At 52.7% G+C, this 13,348-nt stretch overlaps 1 protein-coding gene across 7 annotated transcripts in view; it reads right to left on the reverse strand.

Annotated features, from left to right (window-relative positions):
* Positions 1-2,486: 2,486 nt before the first annotated feature.
* The window catches only part of Znf236 (zinc finger protein 236), a 103,759-nt gene continuing 92,897 nt past the window's right edge, over positions 2,487-13,348 (reverse strand). For 5 of the 7 annotated variants that reach the window (XM_077105599.1, XM_076836768.2, XM_077105597.1 and 2 more), the window contains 3 exons: positions 11,002-11,131; positions 7,955-8,131; positions 2,487-6,606 (listed from right to left, as the gene is read on the reverse strand). In XM_077105599.1, the coding sequence (XP_076961714.1) occupies positions 6,485-6,606; positions 7,955-8,131; positions 11,002-11,131 (429 nt within the window). In that variant the 3' untranslated portion in view covers positions 2,487-6,484. The remainder of the gene's footprint in view (positions 6,607-7,954; positions 8,132-11,001; positions 11,132-13,348) is intronic. The other 2 variants (XR_013154544.1, XR_013154543.1) reach the window with 2 other exon arrangements.

Here is a 13,348-nt window from a genome sequence, read left to right on the forward strand (position 1 = left end):
GGGCCAGGTGCTGGCGGGCTGGTCTCTGGTGGTTTCTCATCACTGTTTCCACGGTGGCCAAGACGGGCGCTCTCCTCTCACAATGACACCAGCTCTGCCTGGCTACCTTTCTCAGCGGCTCCTCAAGGTCCGTCTCTACAGGAGGCGCGTTGGGAGTTAGAGCTTCAAATCCTGCTTCTGAGAACAAGTCAGTGCACAACGGGTGCCTGTTTTTCACATGCAACAAATATTTCCTAAACCCCACACGGAAGGATACCAAGAGTAAATCCCAAGACTCTGCAGTATCAGTGCTTCTTTTTCCAAAAGGGTAATGTAAAGTGAATCAGCGCATTTTTCTATGGTGGTCTCTCTCAACAGTGAACAGTTACTGGATTCCAAATGAATCGAGACCAAGGTGGAACCCACCAGTGCAGTCCAGGCTGTGCTTTATCTGTCATTACGGTTTCCGAAATGCTCTGGCAGTGTCTACACTGGACGCCGATCAGTCCTCTGGTTCTTCCACTGGACTCCCATGCTCGCACGGGCCTCCCACACAGCCCGGAGGCAGGGTGGAGGCCTCTGGGCTGAGTCTCTTCTGCTCAGCTCTCCCTGCGGTGAAGCAGCAGACACACGCTGCTGGCTCCAGAAGTTCATAGTCTGCTGGGACTCAACAGAGGGACAAGACCGAGCTTCTGTGGAGCAATCCTGCAGCTGGACCCAGCACCGGCCAGGTCCTTCCCCGTCCCAGCCCATGCCAGCCTCAGGAGGCAGAACCTGCCAATAAGGTGACCAGCTCAGCACCTGCCACCTTCCTTACCACACTCAAGGGCAAGGCCCCAGGGACAACCTGAGCTGCATGGCTGCACGGTCTCCTTGGGACACTTTCATCCCTAACTTACAGGCAAGCTCCAGGGCAATGAGCAATGAAGGCCGCGCAAACAGCAGGGCCCCCAGGTGCTTGTGCACGAACAGAAGGAGACAGCTCTCTCCCCCTCCCCGGGGGCCATGGTGGCTGGGCCCAGGCTGCACGAAGGGGCCTGAACAGGGGCTGACGCGGGAACTGGAGACAGACGGCAGGAAAAGGCAAACAGAGCTGCAGGGGGAGAGGGGAGGCAGATGTGGAAGAGAGCTGGGGGACTCTGTGTTGGCTGGGACGAGGGGCGCCTTTGTGGAGCATGGTTCTATATAAAGAAACAAGAGATGTCCCTCTCCAGATTTCCCCAGCACTGCCCGCTGGTTAGATGGCAGGAAGCACACCTACGATTGGCCTTGGATTCTGATGTCTCTCTCCACAAAAAGGAAGTAGGGCTCCTCGGAAAAATGAGTGATCTCAGAGCTGGGGAAGAACAATTCATTGGGCCAGAAAGTAAGAAAATACTCAAAATAATTACATGGCCAAATCAAAAGGCCCAAGCAGCGGCAGCCATTGTCCATGGCTACCCAGCACTAGGAACCCAGGCAGAGTCAGGCCAAGGGGCTGCGTGTGTTACAAGGAAGACAGTCCCCTGCCGAGCTTGGCTAAACCAGGGGAACCAGGGACCGCTTGGCCAGGGTTACTGAAACAGCATGTAACTCTGTTAACACTGTCAGTAACTCTTGCTTTGCCCTGAGAAATGGAAACGGGAAACGAGTTTAGTGGTGGAAAGCATCACGTGAGGAGAGTGTGTACTTTCCTTGGGGACTGACTTAATATTCAAAGGTACCAGACATCACGGAAAGCTCTGGGTGAGGAGTAAGCCAATCACATTTGTGAAAACATTTCCATTCACTTTGTGACCTGAGCCAGGGACGTCTGTCCCAGAACCTGGAGTGAACGAACCTCTATCAATAACCCCAAAGGAGCTTTGGTCCCACCCCCCACCCCCCAGAAAGGGGGGCACTGGTGCTGGGCACTCCTGTCCTCTGCCAGAACCCAAGGAAGCAGCTGGCTTTCCTGGAGAGTGGAGCACTCTGAGAAGGCTGAAAGATGGGTTTTATAACCTGGCCCATAGGAAAAGCCCCTCCCCACCAGCGCACTCGGACCCATTTGAGCCTAGGCTTCCTGAAAACAACGGGCTCGAGGACGGAGACGGCGTCTGCCCAAACTGGTCCACACCAGGCCTGCTCCCGAGTGAGGAGCAGAGTGGTCTAAGGCATGGTGTTCTTCACGTGCCACACAGGCAGGAGGGCAACAGCAACCCAGACTCCCCACGGCTGGCCGGCCGTGTGACACACAGCAACCCAGATCCCACGCTGTCTCCAAGGGGGAGAAGCTGTGACCCAACTCCACTGTATTTCCAGAAAGCCAGCATCTGCACCCTTTTAAGCAGATAAACTGGCGTCGTGCCCACTTGCTTTCAAGCACCTTCTGAGCGAGGGGGCATGGTCGTTCCTAGCAGGGGGCCTGGTGGCCTCGCAACACAGTCACCCTGCTGCACGGCACGGACCCTCGCTGGGCGACAGCCAGAGAAAACCAACTCCAAACGGTGACCATTTGCCCCAAACCCAAAGAAGCAAATATACAGGAGTTTTAAAATAATACAAAAACTATCTTTATTATTTTTAAAAGCCAGCACAGTGGCTTTTGGCATAACTATGCATTTCTAATACAAAATTGGATTAAATAAATATCATCCAATGTATAAATAGACCATGAGACAATTCCGAAGATAAAAAGAGGACTCTTCTGTAAATTAAAAAATTAAATTTTCTTCAGTGGTGACTCAAGAACAATCACTATGGCATTTTAGAACTTGTCAAATATAATACAAAACTTGATTTAATACAAAAGTCTTCATGCTGTAAAGCGTTACACATAGAAAAGATTAAATAGCAAAATCTTTTATGATCACTGCCTATTGCTGCTGACATTGATACTAATGATTTTTTTTTTTTTTTTTTTTAGTGCTTTAAATGCTTATTAGTCATCCACTAAGAAACCACCAGGCGCCTTGGGAGGCAGTGGGCGAGTGGACCGTGTGTCAGAGGAAGGGGCAACTAGGAGCACAGAGACCACGTAACGGTGGCTTTGTGCTCACCGAGGTGAAGAAACGTCACTGTCAGGGGGTGTGCAGGGCTTCTGGCCTCACGAAGCTCTGCTGACCCATTACCAGACAATGCAAAAGACGTAACCAGATTTCAAAATGCTGCTTTCCAGGGGCCCAAGCAGATATGTAACACTAAATTGGGTTATGTATATGTAGGCTCTTTTGAAATTTTACTCTAAAAATCCTAAAGCACCCACATTGCACGAATAAATTAAGTGTGAAAGAGGGCTCTGGGTCCAGCAGTCGGCCCCCCACTCTGCAGGAGGCTGAGGCACACAGCAGGCATTACCGCTCTCGGTGGGGGAGGGCAGACGCCCACTGAAATCAGCTTTGGGAGAACTTGAGAAGCAGGTGGGAGACACCCTCCAAATCAGGACCAGCAAGCAGTTTACACATCTTATATACTTCTCTATAAATGTTATTTACATAAATCTGTGGTGGTCGTTAATGCTGAAATGTGGATCTTCATGAGCTACGAACATCCTTCTCAATAAGAGAGAATTCCACAGGAAGAACCGAGATCTACTTTCAGAATCTGCCCCTGCTCTGCGGCCTGAACCTCTCACACACAAAAGCACCCAAGTTCAAAGGGAGGTACAAAATGCAGATATGATTTTAAGACTCCAATTTCCTTGAACGTGGCGAGGGAGGACACAAAGGAACAGACTGCAGATGCTTCCCCAGCAAGCGCTCCCTCAGCAGCGCGGGGCTCGTCCCACGGCACAGGGACGGTGGTGCTGAGCCGTGGCCATCACCTCCAGGAGCGGACGGGGCTACTGCCCTCCCTGTGCTCTGTCCGCCAGATCACGCCCGCTGTCTCGGCTGCAGGAGTGCAGCGGGCTCATGCTCACATCTTTGGAAACGGAATCCTTTCTTTCAGCCTGTGTAAGTGCTTAGCAGTTCCTTTACCATGAGCGGGTTAAAGGCAGTTACAAACTCTCAAAAGCAGCCTGCGTGGCTGTGGTGGAGGTGGCCTGGTGGCGCTGTGCAGGACCTACTCCACGCCGTACCCTGATTCTCGGTCCGAAGCTCTTCAGGTAGACACTGCGAGGGTTACCTCCCATGGTCTGGGCCTCAGAGGTAAAAGAAATATCACTAAGTTCTTCTCTGGTAAACATATCTGAACTTGAAATTAATTCATGTGCCAAACAATTTTATCTTAAATATTTCTAAAGGAAAAGAATTAATCACATTTCTTAATGTCATTTTGTATTTATAGCTATTCCAAAGCAGATATGCCCTGGTGAGACAGTTCTAAAAATACAGCTCTCTATCCTCAAAACCCTGGTTACGCATGAGGCTAGAAATCTCTTTCCTAAAACAACTTCTTAATCAGCCAGTAAAATACAAAGATCAACCTGTACACCACAAACATTCAAGTGAAAACATATCATTTTAAAACCTTGTATTTTCAAGGAATGTTTTGCAAAGGAGCAGCTTTTATGATTAGAAAGTAAACCCAAATAATACATACACGTCTTGTGTTTGCCTGCTAATAAACTGAGAAAAGACACAGAATGGACTACTCATAAATTTTTTTCTTTTTCTTTAACCAAAATAAAAGTAGGCTTCAGATTCATGTGGGAAGGCCTTACTTAAACAGCAATGAACCACACAGTCACACACTCTGCTCTCTATATAGTTAGGAACTAAACACCCCCTTTTGGAGATGTCCTGAGATGACATTTAATGTTAAAAGCAAAATAAATAAACCCGCAAGAACAAAAACTTTAAATTCCAATAATTTCAACTTTGGGGATATTTGTTCACTAAAATTAATCAACATATCTAAAATATTTTAATACAAAATTATAAAAGAAAAAGTGCATTAAAAGCAGAGCCTTGAAAACTCTTGCACAGTTACAGTTTTTCTGAAAATGCTGCCGCGCCAGTGAGCGGGCTGGCCTCTGGGGGCCACGGGGTCACAAGTCCAGCTTCACAAGAGGTCAAATAAGGCTTTTCTCTTCTTAAAAAAATATACAATACACAAAGTAGTTTTGGGGGAAAAGGTAATATTATTCAACAGTTTTCTGACTTAAATATTTTCACAAAATAACAAAAGTCTTCATGTCAGCGCAGTGTGACGTATATACATATACAGAGGTGAACAGCAAAGTCAAAGATGCCCTTCAGAAGAACAGTGGGACGTCTCTTTCTTTCGGAGTCTGAGCGACTCCTCTTGATATACAAAATCCACACGATATTTACAACAACACGACTCTCCTCTGGAGCCAGGGAGGCGGAGAGAAAAACAAAGGCAATTATCTTTCAGAAGAAAATAAAACCCAGCTTTGTGTTACGGTGGGAAAGGTAACCATTTATTAACAATGACCAGGGGTCTCAAGTGCTCGTGGGAGGAGCCTCAGGTGCGCACTCGGGACGGGGACTAGTGCTTCTATTTACAAAATATACTGCTCAGCCACACAGAGGCCCATACTATGTACATCGCATTTATATATAGAACATATAAATAACCCACAGGGAACCAGCACGGCGTGGCGAACCTCGGCCTTTGGAATGCTGCCGGACGCAGCGTCCGCGCTCCACCCCAGCCGGATGGGGCTTGGTGGGGACGTGTCTAGCGGGCACCATTGAGGACAATAAAGAATTCCCTGAAATAAAAGACACATCTCTTTATGCATGAAGAGGAATCATGGGGTCTGGGGGTTCTCACCCTTAACCTAAAACAAGCCTCCCGGGGAGAAGGCAGGGCGGAGACCTGCTCCCAGGAGACCATCCTGCCACTCCCTACCACGGTGTGGCTTGTGCTTCTGCAGTGGCCTCACCCTGAGCCTCAGCAGATGCACACAGCAGGTCTCTCACCACCTGTGGGACGGCTGATCCTCCTGGGGCCAGGTGTCCTCTCCCTGCTGCCCCAGACCCTGGCTCTTCCAGCTGGTGACCAGATGCCTGTGAGGGAGAGTTGGTCCAGCCATCTCTCAGGGTGTCAGCTGTATTCACTTAGGGAAGGTTAAAAAGAGACGACTACTACTAACTTCCAAAATGCACAGAGTAAAAAGTGAAGAACCTCCCATGTTTCACGACATTTTTCTCAACTTCATGCACCTATCTTAGGTTTGTTTTGTAAGCGATGCTTCTTATAACAGAAAGCATGAAGGAAAATCTTACATACTTTTTCCAGGTTAACTTTTGTCTTTGCTAATACAAAGAAATCACACTACAATGATAGTAAGATCCAGTTAATTTCTTTTTAACTAGATACACTGGCCATGGAGAAGGTGAAGCTGACTATTGTAGTACCTGAGTTCAGTGATTCGTAGACAAATGAGAACAACGTGTTTACATTTTTCCCAGTTTTTTTCCTCTAAGTCTCTGAAAGACAATGATTCTTTAAATAATTTTATAGCTAAAAAACTATTGTGGTACATTTTTAACACTTGAAGCTTTAAAATAGAAATTCCAAGCGCTCTGTTCTTCATAAACGTAGCTGCAGAGCCAGCTCAGGTGCCCTCGCTGCGTCAGAACACGTTGGTAAGGGTCTGCCACTCGCCCGCAGCATCCTGCACCACCTCCTCCAGGTGCAGGGTCCTCAGCTCCTCCCCATCCTGCTGCGGGGGAGCAGCTGTGCCCTGCAAGGTTCCTGCAAGGCAGCAAAGAGAAAATAGCTTCAGACCTTCAGCAGCACCCAGGGTCCAACTTCAGAGCCTCACAGGAACCAAGACGGACACCACCACCCTGCCTTGCTCTCCATCCAGTGAACCAGTCTGTTGATAAGACAGCATGGCATGCACACAAACACGGGCACTCAGTGCGTCCACACGTCCACACGGGATCTGTGATGAGTGACTAACAATTAACGTCAACAACACGGATGACTTTTCTAACAGGAAGGAAAGCAGGAGCTCTACGGTGCAGATGTTAAAAAGAACAACTCCCCATAATATAAGCTGCTTTCTATTAGACACCCCAGACACATCTAGATGCAGCCCCACCAGACACAGGAAGGCCTGTCTGCTGTCACTCACAGAGCACACTCTCTTTCATAACCTTGCCACACTCGAAACACACAGACGCAAAACCCCCTGGTCACACCCAGGGCTCTTCTCAGATTTTACGTTCCACACTCCTCTGCACAGCTACCACTCCCGTGAGCCCAACTGAGGCTCTCTGTCATCGTTTCGTCCTCAAATAGACACTGATGCTAGGCTTTGTGTGGGAAACGAAGACCAGGAGGAGCAGCCTCAGATCACACCCCAACAGCTGCTCTGCTACGAATGAACCTCGTGGATCAGCGTGGAGAAACAGAGGCCCACGTGTGGTCTGCACCGAGTAGACAGAAAGCAGACAGGCTGACCCTGACCTCTGCAGACCCTGTGTGCCCCCGCCAGGCTGACCCTGACCCTGACCCCTGGGCCCCGAAACAGCCCTTGACCTGCTGAGTGCAGGGCAAGGCCTCCAGTAACACTGCAGACAGACATGGAGCCGCTGCTCGGGGTGCCAGGCCCTGACTGCTCACTATGGCTAGCTCTGTCCAGTAAGAAGCAAGCCAACCAGGAGTGCTACATGTGTGCAGGTTCTGGGTGGCACCTGGTTCCTGAGGCACTTCTACGTCCTTGTCTAAATAAACGGGACATTTCATCTCCTCCGATTCCATGTGCACTGTGAGTGGCGCTCCTCCCCAGGGTGCGTCAGTGTGCAGCCTGCTCCAGTCGGCTCCTGGGAGCTAGAACGACTGAGATATCAGCAGGGGCCACCCGTCATTGATCCAAGCCTCCTCACTTGGCATGGGACCACACCAGGCATTGGAGTAACCAATGTCCAGGCCTCCAGGCCTGCCCCGCCCACTGGACCTCACCACTTCTGGCCTCTCCAACCTCTTCTGGCCATGTTCCCCCATAGCTCAGGTCTACACACAGCTACTGTGCACACTGCGGGGAACAGCGCACGCAGAACGCGCAGCCGAAGGCCTGCTTCTGAGGAGGGCTCACCTGCGAAGCTGTGGGCCCGCTTCATGTGCAGCTTCATGTTGCTCTTCTGCGTGAAGCCCATGACACAGTAGTCGCACTTGTAGGGCCGCTCCCCGGTGTGCTTCTTCATGTGCACCTGCAGGGCGCTCTTCTGATTGAAGGCTTTTTCACAGAGAGTGCAGTGGAAGGGCCGCTCCCCTGCACAGGAAAGCCACCGTCAATGCCACAGATGTGAAAGAACCCCTTCTCAAGAAGATGCACGATTTTTAAAAAGACCACAGCAATGTTCTTCCTATTACTATCACTCAGATTGCTAATTAGCAGGATTCTGGCAAATCTACTTTGTCTTGAGACACAAACTAAAGCTGATCAAAAGCTATTAAAAGCCACAGAAGCATCCAGAAATCAAAGCAGAACACATATAGTTTACACAAAACACCTCCGATGCATTTTGTGCTGCAGAGAGACATCGAGGACAGAGAATCAAATCCATTTAATATAAAGTAAAATGTATGCAATATTTTTCGTATTCCACAGAATGGCTTGACGTTAATACAGGATGGAAGGAGGAGTGGCCACCCCGCTGCCTGCCGGGAGCCACCTGGAGGAAGGCCGGGCGCGCTGTCCTGCCCGTGGGCCCCCACAATCCTCCTCCCTGGGCCAGCTTTCCAGTGCCCTGGGTGGGGCATGGCCTCTCCCCTCTGCCCACAGGGTTCCTCCCGACCCACTCTGTGTGGTGGCCCTGCTGCTGCCCTCAAGCATCGCCATGTGCTCATACATGCTAACTCACGCTGCGCGGCGTCTGTTCTTCCTTCCTGGGGGCCGTGGCAGATGAGGCTGTGCCCCAGCAGCCTATGGCGGAGCAGAGATGGCCTCTGCCCTCACCCTCACCCTGACTCTAGTGACTTCGCTCCTCCAAGTACGTGGGCTGCAAGGAGGGACGACTTGGGTGAGGCCCCATCCCTGCTGCAGTCTGATGAGAAGGGAGACGGGCAGGGCGTCCTATCTAACCATGCAGCTTGTGAGAGCAGTTCCTCGGTGGGCACAGCCACAGCCACACAGAGCGAGGTTCTGCCCAGCTGGGGTGACCTGGGAGTGAGCCTCTCTAGAGTACCCAGGCACAGGTGAAGTCCTGATTTTGGCCTGTGGGGCCTGAGCAGTGACCCTCCCAGGCCTTGTGCTCTGGCCTCAGCAGCACTGGCCCTGAACGCTATGAGGGCCAACATCGCTGACCAGCACCACTGACTTGCTTATGGCAGAGCAGCTCACCCATCCCATGCCTCATATCTCTTAAAATCGCAGACGATTCAGTGTGATTTAAAACACTTAGGAAACACTGCCAGAGCACTGAGGGTCAGACGGGCCTGGAGGAGAGCAAGAGGCTGCTGGAGAAGCTCGCCTCAGTGTGTGCGCCCTGGTGGCTTAGGGCTGCATGTCGTCTCCGCCTCCCAGACTCGGTCACCTCTGGGGAGGACGCAGGTGAGAGCACGAGGAACACGAGATGGTGCGAGGCAGCCTGCTGTCCACCAACAGGCCAGGTGCTGAGTGCAGACATGGTTCTAAGTCCAGACCATCTCCACGCCCCACCACTGAGAGGCCTCAGGGCTGCCGCCATCCCCCTGGACTGCAGAGAAAATGGGGGAGCGCGGAGACAGAGGTAGAGACAGTACTTCCAAACTATCAAAAACATTTGAATTCTTCATGGTCCACAGGCTGATTAGTAGTAAATAACTGAAGAAATGGAAAGATTCACATTAAAATCAGGGACACGTACAATTCAGTCACTACGTTTTCAGAAATGTAACAGAAGCAGTTAACAAAGCACGAGAGACCTCAAGATGGACGGAGATCTGGCTGATGTGGACTCAGCACTCTGACTAACTGAGCTGCGGCTCCTGGGGATGCAGAAGATCACGGTCACCGCCTTGTCACACAGCCCACTAGGCCCACTTGCTGGAACCCTAACAAACCTTCACTGCAGACTGGAAGGGACTGTAACTCCATTGTTCACCCTGATGCCACACTAAGTGGTGCTGCGTGGTTTTGCCACGCCCTCGCGGGGCATCTACCTCATTCTAAAGAAAGATGACGGTCTACTGGTAGTTCCAAGCCACAGCACAGACATCGGCTTCCCACTCAGCAGCTCTGTGCTGCATGCCTGGTGGGTGTGGGGCTCTGAGCTTACCATCCAGGCCACAGCCTACAACAAGACATGTGGCCCCATGTGCCCGGAGCCTGCATGACAGGACCCATCCAGGGAGCCATGGACCAGGGTGGCACCTCAGTGTCCCATGCTGGCCTTGAGCTCAGGTAGCTACGGGGACCCTTGGGGAAGAGATATGCGAGATGCCCCTGAAGACACGTCAGGGGCAGCAGGCAGCAGGTGGGGAGAACACCTGCAGGTTGAGCAGGGCAGGCGGGCAGCTGCGCCCTAGGAGGCGTGGCCGTACAGAGGACGCTGGACACCCGGAGGTGGAGGAGGGGATGAGTGGCTCAGGTCTGCCTTGCAGGTCCCAGCCTGGCTGTCCTCTGACAGGGAGCAGAGAAAGGCCCTCAGTGGACACAGCCAGAGGGAACCCTGTCCTGGTGGTGGCAGATGTGGGGTGCTGGGGACAGAAGGGGCAGAGCGATACCCTGGCAATGGGGGCAGGACGGGTGAGCAGAGGAGTCATTCAGGCCGGGGGGGCCGCGGAGGGCTTGTCTTTGCGCTGTTTCTCCCTGGGATACGAGGCTTGAGCAGAGGGAGGCAGGACAGGCAGACTGCAGAGAGATGGGGTGTGGCGGGAGGGCTGGCAGGAGCCCTCTGCGATTCTCAGCAGAGGCAGGGAAGGTGGCGGCCCGGAGCTCACTCCCGATGGCCTCCACTTCTGTGGTGACAATGGCAGTAGCGGGACCTCCCTTGAAGAACCCAGGAATGCTGACCCATCCATCCCAAGTCGGGGGAGAGGGGAGCGTGCAGACACTGCTTCCTGAAGATCGCGGAGCACACTCTGGCGCTGCACACCGAGTCCACTTTCACACTGGCTGTCCACTCAGGAGCAACAGAGCAGGCCACCCCTGAGCCTCACCTGTGTGGATGCGGCTGTGTCGCTCCAGCTGGCTTGGCTTGGCGAACGCCTTGTCGCAAGTGTCACACTTGAACACTCTGGGCTTCTGAGAGCTCAAGGAGGGGCCGGCCTGGTGCGTCAGCATGTGCTCCTGGAGGGACGAAGGGCACATCAGACCACAGCAGAACTTCAGGGGCTCAGGACAGCGAAGCAGGGCAAACCACCACAAAGGCGCAAGTGAGTGGCAAGGTCTGCCTAGGACGGAGGTGGTCGGCAGCCAGACGGTGACAGGCCTGGGGCTTTCCTAGGAGACTTGGGACATCAACAGTGAGTCTAGTGAGAGCCCTCAGAAGCCTCCCCTCGTCTCTTTTTGACACACAAGTCCATCTGGAAGTCATGGCCCATGGCTGGCTCCCCAAAGGCCTGTGGCCCCCGCCTACAGACCCCAGGAGATTCCCACCCAAACCCTTGCACCTCTGGGCAAGTTCTTCCAGGACACAACTATCCCTTCACAGGGAACTCTGGGTGTCTGAAGTCACCATGTCATTTTGGGCCTTGAACATTGCATATCTGCCCATTTGTCAGTGACTGTGTGTGTGTGTGCTGATGTTTTCTGAGAGATCCGGCAGCTGCCGGGCTTCAGGCTCTCAAGGACGCCTGCTGCCCCCTTCTCCAGCCTGTCACAGGAGTGTGGTTATTCTGCCTCTTGCCCTAAGGCAGAATTCAAGGAAGAATCATATGTGAGGAGGAGAGTTTGCTGCGTGGGTTCCCTGCGTACTGCCTCCCATGCCATGCTAGCCCATGCCCAGAACCACTAGGAGGTGGGTATGATGGCAACAGGGGACGAGAACCAGGCTCCAGAGAAACTGGGGTCCCAGCATCAGAGCCGTACTGAGCCAGGACTCCAGCTGGGCCTGGCCACAAGGCAGGCACATCCGCAGCGCTCCACACGCCTGCAGCTCCACACGCCTGCACCACCCTCACCTGCAAGCAGCTGGGCTTGCCCTTCCCTGCTCAGTCTGGGCTTCTGTCCTCCAGTCTCTATCCTGTCTACACATGATCCGTGGGACTCAGCCTTTGAGGACACAGCCACCGCTTCTGGGGCCATTTTCTTTGTCCACAGGCACCTGGTGTTTCCTACGTCAACTTAGGGCAGAGCAGACCCAGACTCCTGGAGTGATCTGTCAGGGGACCATGGAGAGAGATGTCTGTTGGCCCCACTTGTTAAGGTCTGTAAACAAGTCAAGATGGCGCCTGGCCAAATGCCAGAGGGAGTGGTTTGTAAAGTAACAAAAGCGAGCCATTAAGTGTGGAGATTCCTGATTGGTTGACTGCTGTATCTAGTTTATGCTAATTAGATAAGCTGTGTAAAATGTATAAATACCGCTGCTGTCCTATAATAAATGGCTCTCACTCCTGCTGCATCAATGTACACAAGTTATTCGTCACCCCCTGGATATTTTGCCCAGCCAGCCGGGCTGCGGCACCCACTCCCTCTGTGTCTTGGACAGCTCTGCCTCTCCTCACAAGGACGTCTGTCTTATGTCTCAGCATTCCCTTGCTGGCGGAGCCTGACAGAAGGCAGAAGCTCAGGGCACACCGAGGAGGCACCCTGCCTCTGCTGACAGTGGGAGGTGGGAGTGAGGCCTGCATCCAGGGCCAGGAGGTGAGCGCAGGGGCTGCTGGGGCCTAGTGTTGGCAGAGCACCCAGCTCGAGGGGGCCTGCAGGACATCAGCATGGGCTCCTCCTTCTGCCGGGCAGAGGTCCAGCTTGCCCTGTGGGCTCACGAGTGCTGGACTGGTCAGGGGCAGGATGGGTAGAGATCGGAGGGGACACCTGCTTCCTGCACCTTCCTATGAGTGCTGGGTAAAGCACCTCATTCCCATCATTCCTTACAGGGCCTGTTAGGATCTATCCATCTGTCTCAAAGGAGAGATCCCAAGAGCCCTGTGAAGTGGACCCCTGGAGAAGTGGGCGCCAGCGGTGAGGTCCACGCCTTCCAGTCAGTACCTCTTCTTTCCCAAGAAGGGGTTCTAGCTGGAGTCTTTTCTGGAAGCCCATCTATGTTGAACAGAGGTTGGCCACGATCTGACAGATGACACTGAGCTGCTGTCGCCTACGTCAGAAGGTGGAGGGACCTGCCCCAGGGGTGGGGACAGCATGCTGCAGCATGAGGAGGGGTCAGCTTGCTCTGGTAGGACGGCTCCTAGACACCCAGGGGCTGACAGCCTGCAGTGGTGAGCAGGGACTGCTTCCATGCCCAACTCTGGGGCAGGCCCGACCCCGAGGCACTCAAGCACCACATGCTCTAGCTCTCAAGAAACCTTCTTTAAAAAGGGAGGGTTAGTCTGAATCTAGAAGGGATCT

Source organism: Callospermophilus lateralis, chromosome 17 (genome assembly GCF_048772815.1).
Source record: "Callospermophilus lateralis isolate mCalLat2 chromosome 17, mCalLat2.hap1, whole genome shotgun sequence".
Lineage (NCBI taxonomy): Eukaryota > Metazoa > Chordata > Mammalia > Rodentia > Sciuridae > Callospermophilus > Callospermophilus lateralis.